Here is a 25,021-nt window from a genome sequence, read left to right on the forward strand (position 1 = left end):
TGGGTGCCATTTTATTATGGCACCAGAACTTTTTACCCCAAGACGGAACGACAGTGTGAGCTATTTCCTACCCACCCTACCACAAAATTCACTGAGCTCCTCATAGAAACATAATTAGTGACTTCAGATGCAGAGGATAGGAACCGCCCTGGGAATAAAGTGGGTCAGGTGTCTGGGGAAATAACTGGGAAAGGTTTAAAATAGTAATGGGGAAGAACAAAGAACAGTCTAAAGTAAAACTTCTAAATTGAGACGGTGGTAGGGAGCTGCCTTCTTGAAGCGTTGCAGACCATGTGGTATAAGTATATCCACAGTGCTATTCAGGAGGGAACTCCAGAATTTTGACCCAGCGACAGTGAAGGAACGGTGATATAGTCTCAGGTCAAGATGCTGAGTGACTTGGATTGGAATTTGGTGGTGTTCCCATTCATCTGTTGTCACTGTCCTGGGTGGAAGAGGCCATCAGTTTTAAATTATTTCATGGAATATGGACATCTCTGGCAAGATTAGCATTTGTTGCCCATCCCCAGTTGCCATTGAATTGAACAGCTTGCTAGGCCATTTCAGAGGGAGGGTAAGAGTTAACCACATTACTGTGGGACTGAGTAAGGAGAACAGATTTCCTTCCCAAAGGGCTTATGTGAATCCAGTGGGTTTATCAGACCAATAATTTTCACGGTCACCACCACTTTCTATTCCAAATGTATTACAAAAATATGAACAGATAAAATAGGAGCAGAAATCAGCTCATGCAACCCCTTGTACCTGCTCTGCCATTCAACTAGCTTCATGGCTAATCTGTTTTCGTTTCAAATTCCACATTCTCATCTACCCCCAAACATTCCCTTGGCTAACAGGAATCTATCTACCTCTGGAGATAAACATTCAGTGATCCTGCTTCTGAGGCAGTCAGATAACCTTCTGAAGAAAAAAAAACTCCTCTTCTTATGCGTAATTTAAAACAGTGCCCCCTTGTTCTGAAATCAACCACAGGAGAATACATCCTTTCCATGTCCACCTGTCAATACTATTCAGGATCATAAATACTTCAATCAAGAAATCTCTCACTGTTCTAAACTCTAGTGGCAACAACCCAGCTTGTCCAACCTATTCTCATTCTGGGTAAGATTCTAATAAACCTCTGAACTGCCTCCAATGCATTTACTTCCTTAAATAAGGAGGCCAAAACTGCACACAGCATTCGAGATGTGATCTCACCAATGCTCTGCGTAACTGACACATAACATCCTCACTTTTACATTCAATTCCTATTGTAATAAAGGATGGAATTACACAAGGCTTCTTAATTACTTGCTGTGGTACCTGCATACTAATTTATTGTCACTCACGCACAAGAACTCACTTTTGAATGGACCTATCCTGCATTAAATTGATCTTTCTCTACACCCTAACTATCACTGAAACATTCTTGTTTCCATCTCTATGAACAGTGTGCTTTGTCTGTATAGTGCGCAAGAAACAATACTTTTCACTGTATGCTAATACATGTGACAAAAATAAATCAAATCAAAACTCCTAGATCCCTCTGCACCTTGGCATTCTGCATTTAATTAATACTGTGTTTTTTTTTATTCTTCCTGTCAAAGTGAACAACTTCTCATTTTTCCACATTATACTCCATCTGCCAGATTTTTGCCCACTCAATTAAGCTATCTATATCCATTCGTAAACTTAATGTCCTCTTCACAACATACTTTCCTACCTGTCTTTGTCTCATCTGCAAATTTAGCTACCATACCTTCCTTTCCCTCATCTAAGTCATTGACGTAAATTGTAATAAGTTGAAGCCCCAGCACAGATCCTGTGGGTGTCCACTTGTCATATCCTGCCAATCAGAAAAAGACCATTTACGCAAACTCTCCATTTTTTGCCGATCAGCCAATCTTCTATCCATGATAGAAAGGATATTATTAAACTAGAGTGTAGAAAAGATTTACTAGGATAGTACCAGGACTTGATTATTTGAGTTATAAGGAGAGGCTGGATAGACTGGAACTTTTTTCTCTGGAGGGTAGGAGGCGGAGGGGTGATCTTATAGAGATCTATAAAATGGTGAGGGGCACAGATCAGCTAGATAGTCAATATCTTTTCCCAAAGGTAGGGGAGTCTAAAACTAGAGGGTGTAGGTTTAAGGTGAGAGGGGTGAGATACAAGAGTGTCCAGAGGGGCAATTGTTTCACATAGAGGGTGGTGACTGTCTGGAATAAGCTGCCACAGGTAGTAGTACAGGCAGGTACAATTTTGTCTTTTAAAAAGCATTTAGACAGTTACATGGGTACGATGGGTATAGAGGGATATGGGCCAAATGCGGGCAATTGGGATTAGCTTAGGGATTTAAAAAAAAGGGCAGCATGGACAAGTTGGGCCGAAAGGCCTGTTCCCATGCTGTAAACCTCTATGATTCTATGATCATATGTTACCTCAACACCTTGAGATTTTATTTTCTGTAATGACTTTTGATGTGGTACTATATTAAATTGTTTCTAGAAATCCAAATACAACGTCTACAGGTTCTCCTCCATCCTCTCTAATCATAGTACGTGATACTCCTTCAAAAAATGCTAATAGATTAGATAAACATAATTTCCCTTTTACAAGACCATGCTGACTCTCCCCGATTACCTTTTCCTCAGTGCCAAGCTATAACTTCTTTAATGATCAACTTCAACACCTTCCCCATGACAGATGACAAACTAACCGGCCTGCAAATTCCAGTTTTCTAGCCCCTTCCCTTCTTGAATAGAGGCCTTAAGTTTGCTACTTTTCAATCTAGTGGACCCTTTCTAGAATCTAGGAAATTTTTGAAAATTAACACATCTATTACCTCATTAACCACCTTTTTAAGACCCTAGGATGAAGTCCACCAGGACCTGGAGAGTTGTCAGCCTGCAGCTCTACTAGTTTGCTCAGTACCACTTCCCTAATGATTGTAATTTCACTAAGTTCCTCTTTCCCTTCCACTTCTCATTTTACAGCTATTACTGGAATGTTCTTGCATTCTCTATGTTGAATACAGAAGCAACATATTTGTTCTGTTCATCCGGCATTTCCTTATTATCTACTATTAACTCCCATTGTTACCCTCTCAAGGAACAACACTTTATTGAATCTTTTCCTTTTTAAATACCTGTAGAAACTCTTGCTATTCATTTTTCTATTTCTAGCTAGCTCCCTCTCACACTCATGTATTTCTCCTGATTAACCTTTTAGTCATTCTCTGCCATTCTTTATATTAGTTCTAAGTTTTTTCCTTAAGTCTGATACTTTGCCTAACTTCTCAGGTAACCATGGAAGCTGGGTCCTCCCTTTAGCATTTTTCTTCATCATAGGAATATACTCATTCTGAGCATTCTGAAATATCCCTTAAAATGTCTGTCACTGTTTCTCGATTGATCTATTCCCTAGCCTAGTATGCCAGTTCGCTGCAGCTGGCTCAGCTTTCATGCCTATATAGTTGCCCTTATTTGTTGCCTAACTTAGCTGCCTGAGTTGATGTTGGAAGCAGAGACCCTCAGCTCTTTCAAAAAGTACCTGGATCTGCACCACAAGTGCTGTAAACTACAGGACTATGGGCCGAGTGTAAAAAGGTGGTTGGCACTGATGCCTCACCGCAGTAGGGACCCAGGTTCAATTCTGGCCTTGGGTGACGATCTGTATGGAGTTTGCACATTCTCCCAGTGTCTGTATGGGTTTCCTCCAGGTGCTCCAGTTTCCTCCCACACTTCAAAGAAGTACGGGTTAAGTTGATTTGCTAAGTTGCCCCTTAGTGTCCCAGGGTGTGTAGATTAGGGGAATTTGTGGAGTAAACACATGGGAATACAGGGATGGGGACTGGGTCAGATGCTCTATTGGAGAGTTGGTGCAGGTTCGATGGGCCAAATTGCTGTAGGGGTTCTATGATTCGAAAGGGCACCTAAGTGTCCTTGGGCTGCTATGGACAACTTGGGCCGAATGGCCTCCTTCTTTGCTGTAACGTTTCTATGGTTCTATTTAAGTTTAAAATACTAGTCCTAGACTGACCCACTCTTGTCTCTTTCAAACTGGATACAAAACTCAGTCATATTGTGGTTGTTGCCACTTAAGGTTTCCTTTACACAGCAGGAATTCATTAATCCTGTCACATTACACAATACCATATCAAATATAACCTGCTGTCAAGTTAGTTCCAGAACCAACTAAGAAACCATCTCAAAAACATTCTACAAGCTCCTCATCCAGGCTACTACGCCAATCTAATTATTCCAGTTCATCTGTAGATTAAGGTTACCCGTGATTATTGCTGTCTCTTTATCGCAACCAGCCAATATTTCTTCTGATATGCTTTGTCCTACATTGTGGTTACTATTTGGGAGTATGTAGATCACTGCTACTGGTGACTTCTTTCCCCGATTGTCCCTCATCTCCACCCAAACCAATTCCACATCCTGATCTCCTGAACTAAGGTCATTTCTAATGACCAATGCCATACTTGATTAACAGTGCTACCCTGCCAACTTTACCTAGCTTCCTATTCTTTAATGTCATATTACCCCCCCAGTGTTCAGGACCCAATCTTCAGGCTTTTAGTTTTGTCTTTTTCTTTTCTTTGAATTTCAATTCCACCAGCTGCTGTGGTGGGATTTGAACCTATGTCCCTAGAGCATTAGCCTAGGCCTGTAGATTACTAATCCAGTGGAACTACCACTACCATCACTGTCTGTCAACTGTGCCTTGGTGAATTCCTCAGTGCATCTTGTAGGCTGTACACACTGGTGCGCAAGAGAATGAATGTTTAACATGGTGGATAGGATGCCAATCAAGGGGGCTGCTTTGTCCTGCATGGAGTCAAGCTTCTTCATAGAATCCCTACAGTGCAGAAGGAGGCCATTTGGCCCATTGAGCCTGCACTGACAGCAATTCCAACCAAGCCCTATAATCCCACGTATTTACCCTGCTAGTCCCCCTGACACGAAGGGGCGATTTAGCATGGTCAATCAACCTAACCTGCACATCTCTGGACTGTGGGAGGAAACTGGAACACCCAGAGGAAACCCATGCACATACAGGGAGAATGTGTGAACTCTACACAGACGTTGACCGAAGACCAAAATTGAACCCAGATCCATGGTGCTGTGAGGCAGCAGTGCTAACCACTGTGCCACTATGCCATCCTCTTGAGTGTTGTCAGAGTTGCATTTATCCAGGCAAATAGAAGGTATTCCATCACACTTCCTGACTTGTAACTTGGGATGTTCATAAGAACATAAGAAATAGGAGCAGGAGTAGGCCATCTAGCCCTTCGAGCCTGCCCCGCTATTCAATAAGATCATGGCTGATCTGTCGTGGCTCAGTTCCACATTCCCGCCCTCTCCCCATAACCCTTAGTCCCCTCACTTATCAAAAACCCATCAACCTGCGTCTTAAAAATATTTAGCGAGGCAGCCTCCACCACTTCAACGGGCAGAGAATTCCAGAGATTCACCACCCTTTGAGTGAAGAAGTTCCTCCTCAACTCCGTTCTAAACCGCCCCCCCTTTATCTTGAGGCTGTGCCCCCGAGTCCTACTGTCCTTTCTGAGCGGGAAGAGTCTCTCCACCTCTATCCTATCCATCCCATTCATCATCTTATATGTCTCAATGAGATCCCGCCTCATTCTTCTAAACTCTAACGAGTACAAGCCTAGTTTATTCAGCCTCCCCTCATAGCTCAACCCCCTCAACTCCGGTATCAGCCTAATAAACCTCCTCTGCACTCCCTCCAAGGCCAAAATATCCTTGCGTAAGGACGGCGCCCAAAACTGCACACAGTACTCCAGCTGCGGCCTCACCAATGCCCTATACAGCTGCAGAAAGACCTTCCTACTTTTATATTCAATCCCCCTCGCTATGAAGGCCAGTATCCCATTAGCCTTCCTGACCACCTGCAGCACCTGCAGGCTGGGTTTTTGCGACTCATGCACAAGGACCCCGAGGTCCCTCTGCACCGTCGCCTGCTGCAGTTTTTCGCCATGTAAGTAATAGTCCTTCCTACCATTATTCCTACCAAAGTGGACCACCTCACATTTGCCAACATTAAATTCCATTTGCCAGTTCCTGGCCCATTCGCCCAGCCTATCTAGATCCTTGTGCAGACTGTCCACACCCTCCGCGCAATTTGCCGTTCCACCAATCTTGGTGTCATCAGCAAATTTCGACTCCATACACTCGGTTCCCTCCTCCAGATCATCTATATAAATGGTAAATAGCTGACGCCCCAGCACCGACCCCTGGGGCACTCCACTAGTCACCAACTGCCAATCCGAATAGCACCCATTGACCCCCACTCTCTGCCTCCTATTTGACAACCAATCCTCTATCCACGCTAACACCCTACCCCCAACTCCATGCCCCCTTACCTTCTGCAATAACCTCTTGTGAGGTACCTTGTCAAACGCCTTCTGAAAATCAAGACAGACCACATCCACTGGCTCTCCTCTATCCACCGCCCTAGACACATCCTCATAGAACTCCAATAAATTTGTCAGACACGACTTCCCCTTAACGAAACTGTGCTGCGTCTGCTCTATCAAGCAATTCCCCTCAAGATGCCTCGCTATTTCCTCCTTGATGACGGATTCTAACATTTTACCTACAACAGACGTTAAACTAACCGGCCTATAATTCCCTGCCTTTTGCCTGCCACCCTTCTTAAACAACAGCGTAACATTAGCCGTTTTCCAATCTTCCGGCACTTCCCCGGAATCCAGCGACGTTTGGAAAATAACCACCAAGGCATCCACTATCACCTCCGCCATTTCTTTCAGAACCCTCGGATGCATTCCATCCGGTCCTGGGGACTTGTCCACAATCAGCCCCTCCAGTCTGTCAAGCACCGCCTCTCTAGTAACAATAATGTCATTGAGACTCTCCAGTCCTACCACCTTTCCATCTCTAACACCCGGCAAATTATTCACGTCCTCCTCAGTGAAGACCGAAACAAAAAAGTTATTCAAAAGGCATTAGGGAGTCAGGAGACAATTTATTTGCTGCAGAATCTCCAGTTTCTGACCTGCTCCTATAGTCATTGTATTTATATGGCTTGTTATATGGTAACCCCCAGAATGTTGATCGTGGGGGATTCAGCAATGGTAATGTCATTGAATGTCATTGGAACATGGTTAGATTCTCTCTTGTCAGGGATCCTGACAAGATCAATTCCGGCCGTGGGTCACTGTCTCAGTGGAGTTTACACACTCCGCTCGTGTCTGCGTGCGTTTCCCTTGGGTGCTTCAGTTTCCTCTAAAGACGTGTGGGGTAGGTTGAATGCCCATGCTAACTTGCCCTTTAGTGTTGGGGGATTAGCAGCGTAGATATAATGGGTTATGGGGATAGGGCCTGGGTCGAATTGTTGTTGGTGCAGGCTCAATGGACTGAATGGCCTCCTTCTGCACAGTACAGATTCAATGATCCAAGGTTGGAAAACCACTCACTGGAAATTAGAAGAATAGGAGGGGATCTCATTGAAACATATAGGTTCTTAAGAGGCTTAGCAGTGTAAATGCTGAGGGGATGTTCCCTCTCATGGGAGAATCTAGGACCAGAGGGCAGAGTCTCAGAATAAAGGCATGCCAATTTGAGACAGATGAGGAGTTTCTTTTCTGAGGGTTGAACTCCTTGTCACAGAGAGCTAAGGGGGCAGAAGCATTGTGTGCATTTCGGGCTGAGATTGATAGATTATTGATCAGTAAGGGAATCAAAGGTTACAGGGAAAGGGCAGGAAAGCGAATGTGAGAACTAGTGGATCAGCCATGATCCTATTGAATGGCGGAGCAGGCTCGAGGGGCCAAACAGGCTTACTTCTGTTCCTAAATTTTGTGTTCTTATCATCTTGTATGACTTCAATTAGTAGAGAGTTTTCTCTTTGAATTTAATAATTTTTTACTAAGGCTCCTTGATGCCACATTTGGTCAGAGATTGTCGTGAAGTCAAGGGCAGTCACTCTCACCTCTCCTTGAGTTCAGCTGTTTTGTCCATGTTTGGATCAAATTGCAATGAAGTCAGGAACTGAGTGCCCCTGATGAAACACAAACTAAGCATCAATGAGCACATTTTTGCTGAGCAAGTGCCGACAAACTGTTGACAATCTCTTCCATCACTTTACTCATGATCAAGAATAGGCCAATGGGGTGAGAATTTTAGTTGTCAGACATAGAACATTACAGCGCAGTACAGGCCCTTCGGCCCTCAATGTTGCGCCGACCAGTGGAACCAATCTAATGACCCTCAAACCTAAACTATTCCAATGTTATCCATATGCCTATCCACTGACCATTTGAACGCCCTTAAAGTTGGCAAGTCCACAACTTCTGCAGGCAGGGCATTCTATGACCTTACTACCCTCTGAGTAAAGAACCTACCTCTGACATCCGTCCTATAACTACCACCGCTTAATTTAAAGCTATGTCCCCTCGTGTTAGCCATCACCATCCGAGGAAAAAGGCTCTCACTGTCCACCCTATCCAATCCTTTGATCATCTCGTATGCCTCAAAAGCAGGACATGTCCTGCTTTTTTGCAGACAGGACACAGCTGGGTAATTTTCCCCTGATGCTTATGGGATCTTGCTTGGCATGAATTTGACCCCTGAATTTGCCTAATCATTAAGTCTTTGGACTTAAAAAGTTATTTTTTTAAATCCATGGACATTACAAAAGACCAAATACTCATTAAACATAGGTGACTTCTTACCTTCCGAGGAATCATTTCTCGAGGGAAAAAGAAATAAGGAACAGAGATGATGACCAAAATACAGCTGGATATCAGCAATCCAAGCCACCAGGCACCAATCCATCGCGGGTCACTCGGCTTCAAGTCAATGGCAGCTGGGGAATGGAACAAAACGAGGAGATATAGCTCTCCATCACTCTCACTGAATGGAACAGAATCAGACAGCACTGAGGCAAGCAATTTAGTCCTTTTTGTCTGTGCTGGCTCTTTGAAAGAACTATCTAGTCTCTGCTTTTTCTCCAAGAATTAATCAAATTTCCTTTCGAAAATTACTGTTGAACTCTTTCAGATAGTGTATTCTAGATCACAACCATGTGAGCTAGAATAAAAACATGTCCCCTCATTTCCTGCTGGTTCTTTTGCCAATTAACTTAAATCTTCCTCCTCTAGTTACTAACCCTCTTGTCAAAATTAATTGCATATACTCTGAATGAAAAATGGTGTATTGATATGAATAATAAATTCATATTTAAGAATTAAGAGTAAAGAATCTTTACTCAGAGGGTAGTAAGGGCGTGGAATGCCCTGCCTGCAGTAGTTGTGGACTCGCCAACTTTAAGGGCGTTCAAATGGTCAGTGGATAGGCATATGGATAACATTGGAATAGTTTAGGTTTGAGGGTCATTAGATTGGTTCCACTGGTCAGCGCAACATCGAGGGCCAAAGGGCCTGTACTGCGCTGTAATGTTCTAACAAAAGGAAATGACTACCACATCAAATCAACATTCATCTAGGCAATGTAATACACATGGGAATTTAAGAGAAAGATATTGAATAGCATGGTGACAGTGATTGGCACTGCTGTCTCACAGCACCAAGGACCCGGATTCAGTTCTAGCCTCGGGTCTGTTTTCACTACTCCTTGTTTCTATGTGGGTTTCCTCCGGGTGCTCCGGTTTCCCCCCAAAATACAAAGATGTGGAGGTGAGGTGGCTTGGCCAGGCTAAATTATCCGTTAATGTCCCAATTTGTGTAGTTTTGGGGGATTAGCAGAATAAATACATGAGAATAAGGAGATTGGTGACTGGTTGGGGTGCTCTGTTGGTGAGTCAGTACAGTCTCAATGGGCCGAATGGCCTCCTTCTGCACTGTAGGGATTCTATGATTCTATGTTCCACGTTGTTATCTGGTCAGAGTGATCTACTATGATGGTACAGTCTGATTGGTTCAATGGGTGCAAATTTTATTACACCTTTAATTTTTACATCTGTACAAACCAATTACCTTAAATTTTCTTTCAATGACACTGATTAGCAGGGTAACACTGCAGGAAATTTTGGGAATGCTGCTACAGTTAATGATGTCTAGTCCAGTCTAAGGATTAAATGTTACACTTAAGACAAGTCAGGTGAGGACAGCCGAGCAAAATGTGTGGCTTTTTACATGTGTGGAATCTAGGATGACCACATACGTAAGTGTGTGCACATACTGCCAACTGCAGGAGCTGGAGTTCTGGGTTTTGGAGCTGTGGTTGGAGATACTGTGGTCCATCTGTAAGACTGAGAGTTATGTGAATACTATGTTTAGAGAGGTGGTCACAACACGGCTCAAGGTACTAGAGCTAAGAAGGGAATGGGTGACCACCAAACAGAAAGAACAGGCAGGAAGTGGAGCAGACCCTGGGGTCCCATTCACAAATCAGTATTCCATTACGGAAGCTGGAACATCGGAGGAATGCAGTTTGAGCCAAGCTTCTGGTACACCAACCACTTGTCTGTATTGGGCGACTGGGAGGGGGAGGGGCCTGCAAGGAACACACAGCATTGAGAGAGGATAAAGGATTTACAAGGCCTACACTCACCTTTGGGAATTAGACAGCTTTGGACCTACAGGAAACTCCTTCTCTTCAAACAGTGCGCTGAGTTTGAAAGATTGAGCAGTGAAAAGCAGTAAGCTGATTGGTTGGTGAGTAATTGACATTAAGGACTGTGGTTAAATAGCTGAAGCTAAAAGAAATGTGTTATTTACTGGGAAAATATTATTTATTATCTGTATCTAGAATTGTTATAGTCTAAGGCATTAATTTTACATTTAAGACATAACAGGTGAGATGAGCCAAGTGAAATGTGTGGCTTATCATATGTGAGGAGTTCTGGACACAAAATGACCACACATGCAGGAAATGGTCCCAGCTGCAGAAACTGAAGCTCTGAGTTTTGGAGCCTGAGCAGCAACTGGAGACACTGTGGTACACCTGCAAGGCTGAGACTTATATGTGTTTAGAATACGTTTAGAAAGGAGGACACACCACAGATCAAGGGGTGAGAGCAAAGGAGGGAAAAGGTGACAGTCCAGAAAGAACAGGCAGTTAGTGCAAGAATCCCCCGGCGTCCCGCTCACTAACTAGTATTCAAGCTTGAAAGCTGATGAGGGCAATGGTACGTCAGGGGAATTCAGTCAGAGCTAAGCTTCTGGTACCACAAGCCGCTTGACTGTACAGTGGGGGCGGAAGAAGAAAGGAAGACCAATAGTGATAGGGGATACAATAGGCATTTCTGCAGCTGAAGACATGACTTCAGGATGATGTGTTGTGCCCCTAGTACAGGGTCACAAATGTCACTCAACGGCTGTGGGGCATTCTGAAAAAGCAGGATGATGAGCTAGAGATCATGTAACATGTTGGTATTAATAATATGGGCAAAGTGAGGAATGAGGTCTTGCATTAAGATTCAGGAAGCTAGGCAGTAGATTAAAAAGCAGCACCTCAATGGTTGTAATCTCTGGATTACTCCTGGTGCCACATGCTAGCAAGAATAGAAATAGGAAAACAGGACATATGAGTGCGTGGCTCAAGAGTTGGTGCAGGAGGGAGGGTTTAGATTCCTGGGTCGCTGGTACCATTTCTGGGGAACATGTACAAATGGGATGGTCTGCACCTGAACCGCACTGGGGCCAACATTCTTGCAGGTAGGTTTCCAAGTGCTGTTGGGAGGAGTTTAAACTAGTTGGGCAGAGAGAGGAGATACAGGATATTGATGAACATAAGAACATAAGAAACCGGGCAGCACGGTAGCGCAGTGGTTAGCACTGCTGCTTCACAGCTCAGGGTCCTGGGTTCGATTCCCGGCTCGGGTCACTGTCTACGTGGAGTTTGCACGTTCTCCTCGTGTCTGCGTGGGTTTCCTCCGGGTGCTCTGGTTTCCTCCCACAGTCCAAAGATGTGCGGGTTAGGTTGATTGGCCATGATAAAATTGCCCCTTAGTGTCCTGAGATGCGTAGATTAGAGGGATTAGCGGGTAAAATATGTCGGGATATGGGGGTAGGGCCTGGGTGGGATTGTGTTCGGTGCAGACTTGATGGGCTGAAGGGCCTGTTTATGCACTGTAGGGTTCTAGGAGCAGGAGTAGGCCATCTAGCCCCTTGAGCCTGCCCTGCCATTCAATAAGATCACGGCTGATCTGATAGTGGTTCAGTTCCACTTACCCGCCTGCTCCCCATAACGCTTAATTCCCTTATTGATCAGAAATCCATCTACCTGTGACTTAAATATATTTAACAAGGTAGCCTCCAGTGCTTCAATGGGCAGAGAATTCCAAAGATTCACTACCCACTGAGAGAAGTTCCTCCTCAACTCTGTTCTAAGTTGACTCCCTTATTTTGAGGCTGAGCCCTCTAGTTCTTGTTTCCTTTCTAAGTGGAAATAATCTCTCTGCCTCCACCCTGTCTAGTCCCTTCATTATCTTATATGTCTCTATAAGATCACCCCTCAGCCTTCTAAACTCCAACGAGTACAGGCCCAATCTACTCAATATCTCCTCATAAACTAACCCTCCTCATCTCCGGTATCAACCTGGTGAACCTTCTCTATACTCCCTCCAAGGCCAATATACCCTTTCGCAAATAAGGGGACCAAAATTGCACACAGTACTCTAGTTGTGGCCTCACCAGTACCTTGTACAATTGCAGCAAGACCTCCCCGCTTTTATATTCTATCCCCCAAGGCCAACATTCCATTTGCCTTCTTGATCACCTGCTGCACCTGCAGACTGGGTTTCTGTGATTCATGCACAAGGACCCCCAGGTCCCTCTGCACAGTAGCATGTTGTAATTTTTCACTGTTCACATAATAGTCCATTTTACTATTATTCCTTCCAAAGTGGATAACCTCATGCTTGCTAACGTTATACTCCATCTGCCAGATCCTCGCCCTCTCACTCAGCCTATCCAAATCTCTCTGCAGACTTTCTGCGTCCTCCACGCAATTCGCTTTCCCACTCATCTTTGTGTCATCAGCAAACTTTATTGCCCTACACTCGATCCCCTCCTCCAGGTCATCTATGTATATGGTAAACAGTTGAGGCCCAGCACCGATCCCTGCGGCACACCACTAGGCACCAACTACCAACCGGAAAAGCACCCATTTATTCCAACTCTCTGCTTTCTGTTAGATAGCCAATCCTCAATTCACGTTAACACTTTATCCCCAATTCCACACACCTTAATCTTTTGCAGCAACCTTTTCTGAGCACCTTATCGAACGCCTTCTAGAAATCTAAAAACACTACATCCACCGGTTCCCCTCTGTCAACCGCACTTGTTACATCTTCATAAAAATCCAGTAAATTCATCAAACATGACTTTCCCTTTATGAATCCATGCTGTGTCTGCTTGATTGAACCATTCTTTTCCAGGTGTCCTGCTTTTTCTTCCTTAATGATAGATTCCAGCATTTTCCCAACTCCGGACGTTAAACTAACTACTCTGTATTTACCCGCCTTTTGTCTACCTGCTTTTTTAAACAGTGGTGTCACATTAGCTGTCTTCCAATCAGCTGGCACCTCCCCAGAGTCCAGCGAATTTTGATAAATTACAACTAACGCATCTGCTATTCTGTCATTTCTTTCAGTACCCTGGGATGCGTTCCATCTGGGCCAGGGGGCTTGTCTACTTTTAGTCCCATTAGCCTACCCAGCACTACCTCTTTAGTAATAGTAATTATTTTAAGGTCCTCACCCCCTACAGTCCCATGACTGTCAGTTATCGGTAAGCTATTTGTGTCCTCCGCGGTGAAGACCAAAACAAAAAACTTGTTTAAGGCTTCGGCCATTTCCTCGTTTCCCATTATTAAATCCCCCTTCTCATCTTCTAAGGGTCCAACATTTACTTTAGCCACTCTTTTCCTTTTTATATATTTGTAAAAACTTTGACTATCAGTTTTTATATTTTGTGCTAGTTTAGTTTCATAATCTATCTTTCCTTTCTTTATTGCTTTCTTTGTTGTTTTTTAAAGCTTTCCCAATCTTCTAATTCCCCACTAATTTTGGCCACTCTGTATGCATCAGTTTTTAATTTGATACTCTCTTTTATTTCCTTAGTTATCCACGGCTTTTCTTACATTCCTTCTTTTTCACTGGAATATATTTTTGCTGAGTACTGAGAAAAATCTCCTTAAAAATCCTCCACTGTTCCACCAACTAGTCTGCGCTCCCAGTCTACATTAGCCAACTCCACCCTCATCCTACCGTACTCACCCCTGTTCAAGCAGAGGACACTGGTTTGGGACCCTACTTTCTCACCCTCCATCTGTATTAGAAATTCAACCATATTGTGATCACTCATTCCAAGAGGATCCCACACAAGAAGGTCTTTAATTTTACCTGTCTCATTACACAGGACCGGATCCAAGATAGCTTGCTCCCTCGTAGGTTCTGGAAAATACTATTTGAGGAAACTATCCCGATAGCATTCTAAGAACTCTTCCTCAAGCCCACCGTGTCCAACTTGAGTCAACCAATCAATATGCAGGTTAAAATCTCCCATGATTATTGCTGTTCCGTTTTTACACGCATCCATTATGTGTTTGTTTACAGCCTGCCCCACCTCGAAGTTATTATTTGGGGGCCTATAGGCCACACCCAGCAGTGACTCTTTCCCCTTACTATTCCTTATCTCCACCCACATTGATTCCACATTTTGCTCCTTAGAGCCTATATCGTCTCTCACTACCGCCCTGATGTTATCCTTAATTAACAGAGCTACCCTGCCTCCTTTTCCTTCCCATCTATCCTTCCAAAATGTCTGATACCCCTGGATGTTCAGTTCCCAGTCCCGGTCACCCTGCAACACATTTCTGTAATGGCCATTAGATCATACCCATTTGTACCGATTTGTGCCATCAACTCATTCACTTTGTTTTGAATGCTACAGGCATTCAGGTAAAGTGTCTTTATGTTAGCCTCTCTTACCTGGACCCCATTTGTTAGCACATTCCTTTGTTTGCACCTCTGTCCCTACCTGTCGCAAACTGGTTATCCTTCCCCAGACCATCTCCCTGCACTGTGTTGACCACCTCCCTTCTCGTGCTTGTCACCTTTTTCACTCTGCCTGAGGTTAGATTCCTGCCACCTTCTAAACTCTCTGTCCTATTACATGGTCTGGAAACGATACTAACCTCTCCTGAGCCCTTGACTCCTTTAATTAGTTGAAATCCTCATCATTAACCTGCACTTGTACTCTCTCCTTTACCTTTGATTTTGTAATTCTCCATACCACTGAACCCTCCCCCCTACTATATAGTTTAAAGCCCTATCTACAGCCCTAGTTATACGATTCACCAGGACTCTGGTCCCAGCATGATTCAGGTGAAGACCATCCCATCGGAACAGGTCCCATCTTCCCCAATACTGGTGCCAGTGCCCCATGAATTCAAACCCATTCCTCCCACACCAATCTTTGAGCCACGCATTTACCTCCTTTATCTTATTGACCCTGCGCCAATTTGCTTGTGGCTCAGGTAGTTATCCAGAGATTACCACCTTTTTGGTTCTGCTTTTTAATTTAGTTCCTTGCTTTTCATATTCCCTTAGTGGAACCTTTGTTCTTGTTCTACCTATGTCGTTGGCACCTATGTAGACCACGACAACCCTCCCACTCCAAGTTCCTCTGCAGCCCCGGATGAGATATCCTGGACCCAAGCACCAGGCAGGCAGCACAACCTTCGGGATTCTCGATCCTGGTCACAGAGAACAGTGTCAATGCCCCTAACTACACTATCCCCAATTACTACTACATTTCATTTTTCTTTGTCTACTTGAATGGCTCCCTGCATCACAGTGCCATGGCCAGTTTGCTTGTCCTCCTTGCAGTCCTCGTTCCTGTCCACACTGGGAGCAAGAATCTCAAACCTGAAATAGAGATACATCGTGCTACTGTAAAGGAAGCAAGTCAGAGTTCAGCCATGTTGAGGGTCAAGCAAGTAAGGTAAGACTGGGTGGTCTTTACTTGAATGCTAGGAGTGTTATAGATAAGACTGATGAATTCAAGACCTGGATTTTGAAATAAGTCAGCAGAGGCTGGTATCCCTTCACCAGATTCCTTTTTATTTACAAGCTCTACTTAAGTTCAAAGAGTGTTACAAGCTCTGAGACAGAATGTGGAGTCCCAGGAGACATGACACTCCCAGTTATAGATACAACTGAGGCTCTCTGATTGGACAAGCAATAAAGAGCTCAATCAGGGCAATTATATTTTAAGAGGCCAGCCTCAACAGCTTCATTGAAGTCATAAATCCCTTTCCCCACCAATGTCCTTTTCGATGTTTCAGGGCAGGATCCAGATGTTTCTACATCCAATGTTGGAAAGGTGTACCTGATAGGCAACTATCTCTTTTGTAGCAAGCGCCAGAGTTCCAGCTTGCTCCCTTCCTCTGGCTGCGGAGGAGTAGCTGCAGTTTAATCTGCAATGTTCATCTTGGACTCCGAAGTTTTAACGAAGGGTGATAGAGAGGCAAGGCTGGTCAATCTGGGAGGACTCTGCTCAGTTCTCAGCCCGCTTGGCTGAGTCGGTTCTAGGACAAACGCTGGTTTTGAGGCCTGCACCTGACCTAGGTGATCATTGGGGAATACCTCTCCAATGCATACTCAGTAAGATACAGGTCGTGTCCTGGGATCTACTGTTCCCGGTAACTAAGGCCCTCACCCAGACTTGATCAACACACTCCAATTGCCTCTCATCATAGAATCATACAGCATAGAAGAGGCCTTTCAGCCAGCATTTGGCTCATAGCCCTGAATGTTTGATATTCAAAATGCTCATCCAGATACTTTTTAAAGGATGTGATTCAACTTGCCTTGACCACCCTACCAGGCAGCGCATTCCAGACCATTACCACCTTCTGGGTTAAAAGGTTTTTCCTTACATTTTCCCTCAACCTCCTGCCTCTCACCTTGAACCTATGTTCCCTCCTGACTGACCTTATATACATAATATATATATAAAGCTTTTAGTTAAAGAGCAAGAGGAGCCAGGGTTTGGATTGAGGATCGGCCCATTCACGGAGAGGAGTGGGAATCTACATGTGAAGCCAGAGGAAATGGGCAAGATATTAGGGTCTTGAGAAACATTAAGGTGGACAAGTCCCAGGGCCTGATGGGATACCCCACAGAATACTGAGAGAGGCAGGGAAGGAAATTGCTGAGGTCTTGAGAGAAATCTTTCTATCCTCACTGGCTACAGGGGTCCCAGAGATTGGAGAATAACCAATTTTGTTCCTTTGTTTAAGAAGGGTAGCAAGGATAATCCAGGTAATTATAGGCCTTATGTCAGTGGTAGGAAAATTATTGGAGAGGATTCTTCAAAACAGGATTTACTCCCACTTGGAAATAAGTGGATATATTAGCACAAGGAAACATGATTTTGTGAAGGGGAGGTCACGTCTTGATCGAGTTTTTCGAGGAAGTGACGAAGATGATTGATGAGAATAGGGCAGTGGATGTTTTCTACGTGGACTTCAGTAAGGCTTTTGACAAGGTTCCTTACGGCAGATGAGTACAGCAGGTGGAGTCACACAGGATCAGAGGTGAGCTGGCGAAATGGAAACCGAATTGGCTCGGTCTAGAAGGCAGAGGGTAGCAGTGGACGGGTGCATTTCTGAATGGAGAGCTGTGACAAGTGGAGTTCCTCACGGCTTAGTGCTGAGACCTTTGCTGTTTGTAACATATGTAAATGAGTTGGAGGGAAATGTACCTGGTTTGATTAACAAGTTTGCAGACAACACAAAGGTTGGAAAGCGATAAGGACCTTCAGAGGATGCTGCAGGATATAGATCGATTGGAGACTTGAGCGGAGAGGTGGCAGATGGAGTTTAATCCAGACAAATGTGAGGTAATGCATTTTGAAAGGTCTAATACAGATGGGAAGTATACAGTAAACAGCAGAAACCTGAAGAGTACGGACAGTCTGGGTGTACAGGTACACAGGTCACTGAAAGTGACAACGCAGGTGGAGAAGTAGTCAAGAAGGTATACAGCATATTTGCCTTCATTGGCTGAGGCACTGAGTTTAAAAATTAACAAATGATGTGGCAGCTTTATAGAACCTTAGTTAGGCTGCACTTGGAATGTAGTCTTCAATTCTGCTTGCCACACTACCAGAAGGATATGGAGGCTACGGAGAGGGTACAGAAAAGATTTACTGGGATGTTGCCCGGAATGGTGAGCATTAGCTATGAGGAGATGTTGGAGAAACTTGGCTTATACTCATTGGAACAATGGAGGTTGAAGGGTGACCTGACAGGAGTCTACAAGACTATGAGGGGCATGGATAGAGTGGATAGACAGAAGCTATTTCCCAGGGTGGAAGAATCAATTACTAGGGGCATAGGTTTAAGGTGTGAGGGGCAAGGTTTAAAGGAGATGCATGAGACATGTTCTCTTTTTTACACAGAGGCTGGTGGATGCCTGGAACTCACTGCTGGGGGAGGTAATGGAGGCAGATACGATAGTAACTTTTAAGGGGCATCCTGACAAATACATGAATAAGATTGGAATATAGGAATATGGTCCTGGGAAGGAGAGGGGATTTTAGTTCAGGGAGGCAGCATGGTCAGTGCAGGCTCAGAGGGCTGAAGGGCTGGTTCTCGTGCTGTAATTTTCTTTGTTCTTAAAGGGAATAGCTGCTCCTTATCTACTCTGTCCATGTCTCTCATAATCTTGTACAATTCGTTCAGGTCACCCCCTCAGTCTTCTCTGCTCCAACAAAAACAATCCAAGCCTATCCAACCTCTCTTCATAACTTAAATGTTCCATCCCAGGCAGCATCCTGGTGAATCTCCTCTGCAACCCCTCCAGTGCAATCACATCTTTCCAATAATATGGTGACCAGAACTGCACACAGTACTCTAGCTGTGCCCTCACCAAATTCCCTGCTTTTGTAATCTCCTCTAACCTAATTATAAGTGTGGGGAAGTTTTTTTTATATATTTTTCTGCTGGTAATTGTTTCAGGGATGGCAGTTCAGGCAGTAAGCTGCATCTCCTGTGGGATGTATGTGGTGAGGGACTCTAGTAGTGTTTCAGGTGATTTTACTTGTAGGAAGTGTGTTCGATTGCAGCTTCTGGAGGAGCGTGTAAAGGAGCTGGAGGTGGAATTAGAGGAGCTCCGCATAATTCGTGAGGCGGAGGAGGACATCGATAGGAGTTATAAGGAGATAGTCACTCCTAGAAATGAGTCTTGGGTCACTGCCAGGAAGAGGGGAAAGAAGCAATTGGGGGGACAATCCCCTGGGGCTGTTCCCCTCCAAAATAGGTTTTCGGTCCTGGAGGCTACAGTTGAGGAGGAATCAACTGGGGATAGTCAAAGGGAGCAGGTCTCTGAGGGTGAGCCTAGTGTGAAAGCTCAGGTGGTTAGGGGATATAAAAGATTGGGCCTTGTGATTGGGGACTCTACGGTTAAGGGGACGGATAGGAGAGTCGGAAGTAATGGTAGGGACTCGGGGCTGGTGTGTTGCCTACCAGGGGCTGGGGTCTGGGATGTATCGGAAAGGGTATTCAGGACTCTTAGGGGAGAGGGAGATCAACCCCAAGTTATAGTTCATGTGGGGACGCATGACATAGGGAGGTTAAGGGAAGGGGATATTAAGCAGAGATTTATGGAGTTGGGGTGGAAACTAAAGGCCAAGTCTGATAGAGTGGTTATCTCCGGACTCTTGCCTGTGCCACGGGATAGTTTAGAGAGGAATAGAGAGAGGGAAAGTTTGAACTCGTGGCTGAGGGGATGGTGCAGGAGGGAGGGGTTCAGGTACTTGAGCAATTGGGGCTCGTTCTGGGGAAGGTGGGACCTCTATAAGAGTGATGGTCTGCACCTGAATCACAGGGGAGCCAATATCCTGGGGGGTAAATTTGCTAAGGCTATGCAGGGAGGTTTAAACTGATTCGGAGGGGGGGGGGTAGGATCCTGACTAGAGGGGGTGAAAGTGAGGGGGGCATAGATGGGGACTGCAATGCACGGTATCGTGGGGCTGGGGCGGAGCAGGGTTTGAAATGTGTATACTTTAATGCGAGGAGTATTCGCAATAAAGTGGATGAACTTGCAGCGTGGATCAGTACCTGGGACTTTGATGTTGTGGCCATTTCAGAGACTTGGATAGAGCAGGGTCAGGAATGGTTGTTGCAGGTCCCGGGGTTCAAATGCTTTAGTCGGAGTAGAGAAGGAGGTAGAAGGGGGGGAGGGGTAGCATTATTGGTCAAGGACTGTATCACAGTGTCAGAGAGGAAGTTCGATGAGGACTTGTCTGTTGAGGTAGTATGGGCGGAGATTAGAAATAGGACAGGAGAGGTCACCCTGTTGGGAGTCTTTTATAGACCTCCTAAAAGTTCTAGAGAGGTTGAGGAAAGGATTGCGGAGACGATCCTGGTTAGGAGTGAAAGTAATAGGGTAATTGTTATGGGGGACTTTAACTTTACTAATATTGATTGGAATAGCTATAGCTCTAGCTCGTTAGAGGGGTCAGTTTTTGTACAAAGCGTGCAGGAGGGTTTTTTGAGTCAGTATGTAGATAGGCCAACTAGAGGTGAGGCTATATTGGATTTGGTGCTGGGAAATGAGCCAGACCAGGTGCTAGACTTGGAAGTTGGTGTGCATTTTGGTGATAGTGACCACAATTCGGTTACGTTCACCTTAGTGATGGAAAGGGATAGGCATGAACCTTGGGCCAGTAGTTTTAGCTGGGGGAAGGGTAATTATGAGGCCATTAGGAGAGAATTAGGAAGCATAGGTTGGACTAGGAGATTACAGGGACTGGGAACGTCCGAAATGTGGAGTTTTTTCAAGGAGCAGCTACTGCGAGTCCGTGATAGGTATGTCCCTGTCAGGCAAGGAGGAATTGGTAGGGCTAGGGAACCGTGGTGCACTAAAAAAGTTGATTCGTTGGTTAGAAAGAAAAAGGAGGCTTATGTTCGGATGAGACTTGAGGGCTCGGGTAGTGCACTAGAAAGCTTTAGATTGGCTAGGAGGGAGTTGAAGAGTGAGTTAAGAAGGGCTAAAAGAGGACATGAGATGACTTTGGCTGATAGGATTAGGGAGAATCCTAAGGCGTTCTATAGGTATGTCAAGAACAGAAGGTTGGTTAGGGCAAGATTAGGGCCAGTTATAGACAGCAGAGGGAAGTTATGTGTGGAACCGGAAGAGATTGGAGAGGCATTGAACCAATATTTCTCTTCGGTGTTCATGCAGGGAGACAAGAATATAGCTGAGGAGGACGCTGGGTTGCAGGGGAGTAGAATTGACAGTATTACAGTTGATAAGGAGGATGTGCTGGATATTCTTGAGGGATTGAAAATAGATAAGTCCCCTGGTCCGGATGGGATTTACCCTAGGATTCTCTGGGAGGCAAGAGAAGTGATTGCAGAGCCTCTGGCTCTGATCTTCAGGTCGTCGTTGGCCTCTGGTATAGTACCGGAAGATTGGAGGTTAGCGAATGTTGTCCCATTGTTTAAAAAGGGGAACAGAGACTTCCCCGGGAATTATAGACCGGTGAGTCTCACTTCTGTTGTGGGCAAGGTTTTAGAAAAAATTATTAGGGATAGGATTTATAGTTATTTGGAGAGTAATGAATTAATTGGAGATAGTCAGCATGGTTTTGTAGCGGGTAGGTCGTGCCTTACTAACCTTATTGAGTTTTTTGAAAAAGTGACCAGAGAGGTGGATGGGGGGAAGGCAGTTGACGTGGTATATATGGATTTTAGTAAGGCGTTTGATAAGGTTCACCATGGTAGGCTTCTGCAGAAAATGCAGATGTATGGGATTGAGGGTAATCTAGGAAATTGGATCAGGAATTGGCTAGCAGATAGGAGACAGAGGGTGGTGGTTGATGGTAAATATTCGTCATGGAGTTCGGTTATGAGTGGTGTGCCTCAGGGATCTGTTTTGGGGCCACTGCTGTTTGTAATTTTTATTAATGATTTAGATGAGGGTATAGTTGGGTGGATTAGTAAATTTGCTGATGACACCAAAGTTGGAGGTGTGGTAGATTGTGAGGAAGGGTGTCATAGTTTGCAGGAAGACTTGGACAGGTTGCAGAGCTGGGCCGAGAGGTGGCGGATGGAGCTTAATGCGGAGAAGTGTGAAGTAATTCACTTTGGTAGGAATAACAGATGTGTTGAGTATAGGGCTAACGGGAGGACTTTGAATAGTGTGGATGAACAGAGGGATCTAGGTGTATGTGTACATGGATCCCTGAAAGTTGGGAATCAAGTAGATAGGGTTGTTAAGAAGGCATACGGTGTCTTGGCGTTTATTGGTAGGGGGATTGAATTTAGCAGTCGCAGCGTCATGTTGCAACTGTACACAACTCTGGTGCGGCCGCACTTGGAGTACTGTGTGCAGTTCTGGTCCCCACATTACAGGAAGGATGTGGAGGCTTTGGAGAGGGTGCAGAGGAGGTTTACCAGGATGTTGCCTGGTATGGAGGGGAGGTCCTATGAGGAGAGACTGAGGGATTTGGGGTTGTTTTCGCTGGAAAGAAGGCGGCTAAGAGGGGATCTTATTGAAACATATAAGATGATTAGAGGTTTAGATAGGGTGGACAGTGATAGCCTTTTTCCTCAGATGGAGAAAGCTAGCACGAGGGGGCATGGCTTTAAATTAAGGGGGGGTAGTTATAGGACGGATGTCAGGGGTAGGTTCTTTACCCAGAGGGTGGTGAGGGATTGGAATGCCCTGCCTGCTGCGGTTGTAAATGCGCCTAGTTTGGGGGCGTTTAAGAGATCCGTGGATAGGTTTATGGACGAAAAGGTTTTTAACTGTTTTCTAACTGGTCGGCGCAACATCGTGGGCCGAAGGGCCTGTTCTGCGCTGTAATGTTCTATGTTCTATATGCTCTTTTTATCACCCTATTAACATGCCCTTCTGATTTCAGCGATCTGTGGACAAACACACCATGTTCCCATTTTCCACAGAGCTTCCTACAATTGTTAGAATATTTTCTTGTCAAATTACCCCTTTTAAAATGCATCACCTCATACTTTTCAAGTTAAATGCTGTCTGCCACTCACCTGGCGATTTGACCATTCCATCTATATCTTCTTGCAGGCCAACACACTCTGCCTCACTGTTAACCACCCCTCCAATCTTTGCATCATCCCTGAAATTTGCTAATCCTATCTCACACACAGTCATCAAAGTTATTAACATAAATGACAAATAATAGGGGGCTCAACACATGTGTCACAAATGAGGTGTAATGTTTTTCTACCGTTATCAGTGTTAGCAGAATTCACCTTATGAACATCCAAGCACTTTGAATGGGTATCCACTATGATGTGGAGATGCTGGCATTGGACTGGGGTAAACACAGTAAGAAGTCTCACAACACCAGGTTAAAGTCCAACAGGTTTATTTGGTAGCAAAATCCACGAGCTTTTGGAGCGCTGCTCCTTCATCCAGTAAGTGGCTGTTCCTCTTCATTATGCCATCTATTTCCTAAAACTGCTCCGATGCTGTATGGAAATGCATTACAGGTGAGCTCTAACTCTTTTCTAGGGCTGTAATGTGCAATTTCTTAGCACACTACATCTTGCCAATGACAGATGTTGTTTTATTTTCTTAAAAGCAAGGTCTTGGCGGGCAGATCATTCCCAAGCTTGACCCTTTCTTAACAGTTGATGCAGGGGAGCCAAGATGGAGGTCTGGTTTGTTTGAGTTTCCTGTAGTAAGTCACCAGTCCTAAAAATGATTGCAACTCCTGAATTGAAGTGGGAGCCTGGACATATTTAATCACTCACACCCGGTCTTCCAAAGAATGTAGACCTGCTTTGTCCACTTTGTAATCCAGATAGACTCTTGAGAAACCAAGGAAATGCAGTTCTCCCTCCTTAAATAACACCAGCTATTGAAAACCATTGAGGACTTCCTCCAGATTCTGTAGGTGTTCTGCCCTTGTTTTACCTGTAATGAGCCTGTTATGCAGGTAAATGGCCACCTGTGGTAAAGTCTGTAATATGTTTTCCATTGCTCTCTGGAAAATCACGCAAGCTGACGATATCGCGAAAGGTAACCTTACATATTAGAACAGAATACCTACAGTGCAGAAGGAGGCCACTTAGTCCATCGAGCCTGCACTGACAATAATCCCACCCAGGCCCTATCCTCATGATCCCACATATTTACCCTACTAATCCCCCTGACACGAAGGGGTAATTTAGCATGGCCAATCAACCTAACCTGTACATTTTTGGACAGTGGGAGGAAACCGGAGCACCCAAACGAAATTCACGCAGACATGGGAGAACATGCAAACTCCCACAGAACAGCCACCCAAACCAGGAATTCAACCCAGATTCCTGGCATTGTGATGCAGCAAAGAACAAAGAAAATTACAGCACAGGAACAGGCCCCTTCGGCCCTCCAAGCCTGCACCGACTATGCTGCCTGACTTAGCTAAAACCATGAACCCTTCCGGGGACCATTTCCCTCTATTCCCATCCTATTCATGTACTTGTCAAGATGCCCCTTAAAAGTCATTACTGCATCCGCTTCCACTACCTCCCCCGGCAATGAGTTCCAGGCACCCACTACTCTCTGTGTAAAAAATCTGCCTCGTATAACTCCTTTTAACCTTGCCCCTCACACATTAAACCTATGGCCCCGAGTAATTGACTCTTCCATCCTGGGAAAAAGCTTCTGACTAACCACTCTGTCCATGCCTTTTATAATCTTGTAGACTTCTATCAGGTTTCCCCTCAACCTCCATCGCTCCAGTGAGAACAAACTAAGTTTCTCCAACCTCTCCTCATAGTTAATGCCCTCCATACCAGGCAACATCTTGGTAAATCTTTTCTGTATCCTCTCCAAAGCCTCCACATCCTTCTAGTAGTGTGGTGACCAGAATTGAACACTACATTCCAAGTGTGGCCTAATTAAGGTTCTATATAAAGGCAACACGACTTGCCAATTTTTAAGCTCAATATCCCAGCCGATGAAGTCAAGCATGCCGTATACCTTTCATGACTACCTTCTCCACCTGCATTGCCACTTTTAGTGA

At 44.8% G+C, this 25,021-nt stretch overlaps 1 protein-coding gene across 1 annotated transcript in view; it reads right to left on the reverse strand.

The window, feature by feature from the left end:
- LOC145341392 (solute carrier organic anion transporter family member 2A1-like) overlaps window positions 1-25,021 on the reverse strand; it is a 229,316-nt gene that overhangs the window by 148,464 nt on the left and 55,831 nt on the right. The window contains exon 5 of the mRNA XM_080186332.1: window positions 8,726-8,859. Coding sequence (XP_080042458.1) covers window positions 8,726-8,859 — 134 coding nt within the window. The remainder of the gene's footprint in view (window positions 1-8,725; window positions 8,860-25,021) is intronic.

The sequence above is a fragment of the Carcharhinus amblyrhynchos genome, chromosome 3, assembly GCF_965287045.1.
Source record: "Carcharhinus amblyrhynchos chromosome 3, sCarAmb.v2.hapA, whole genome shotgun sequence".
NCBI lineage: Eukaryota > Metazoa > Chordata > Chondrichthyes > Carcharhiniformes > Carcharhinidae > Carcharhinus > Carcharhinus amblyrhynchos.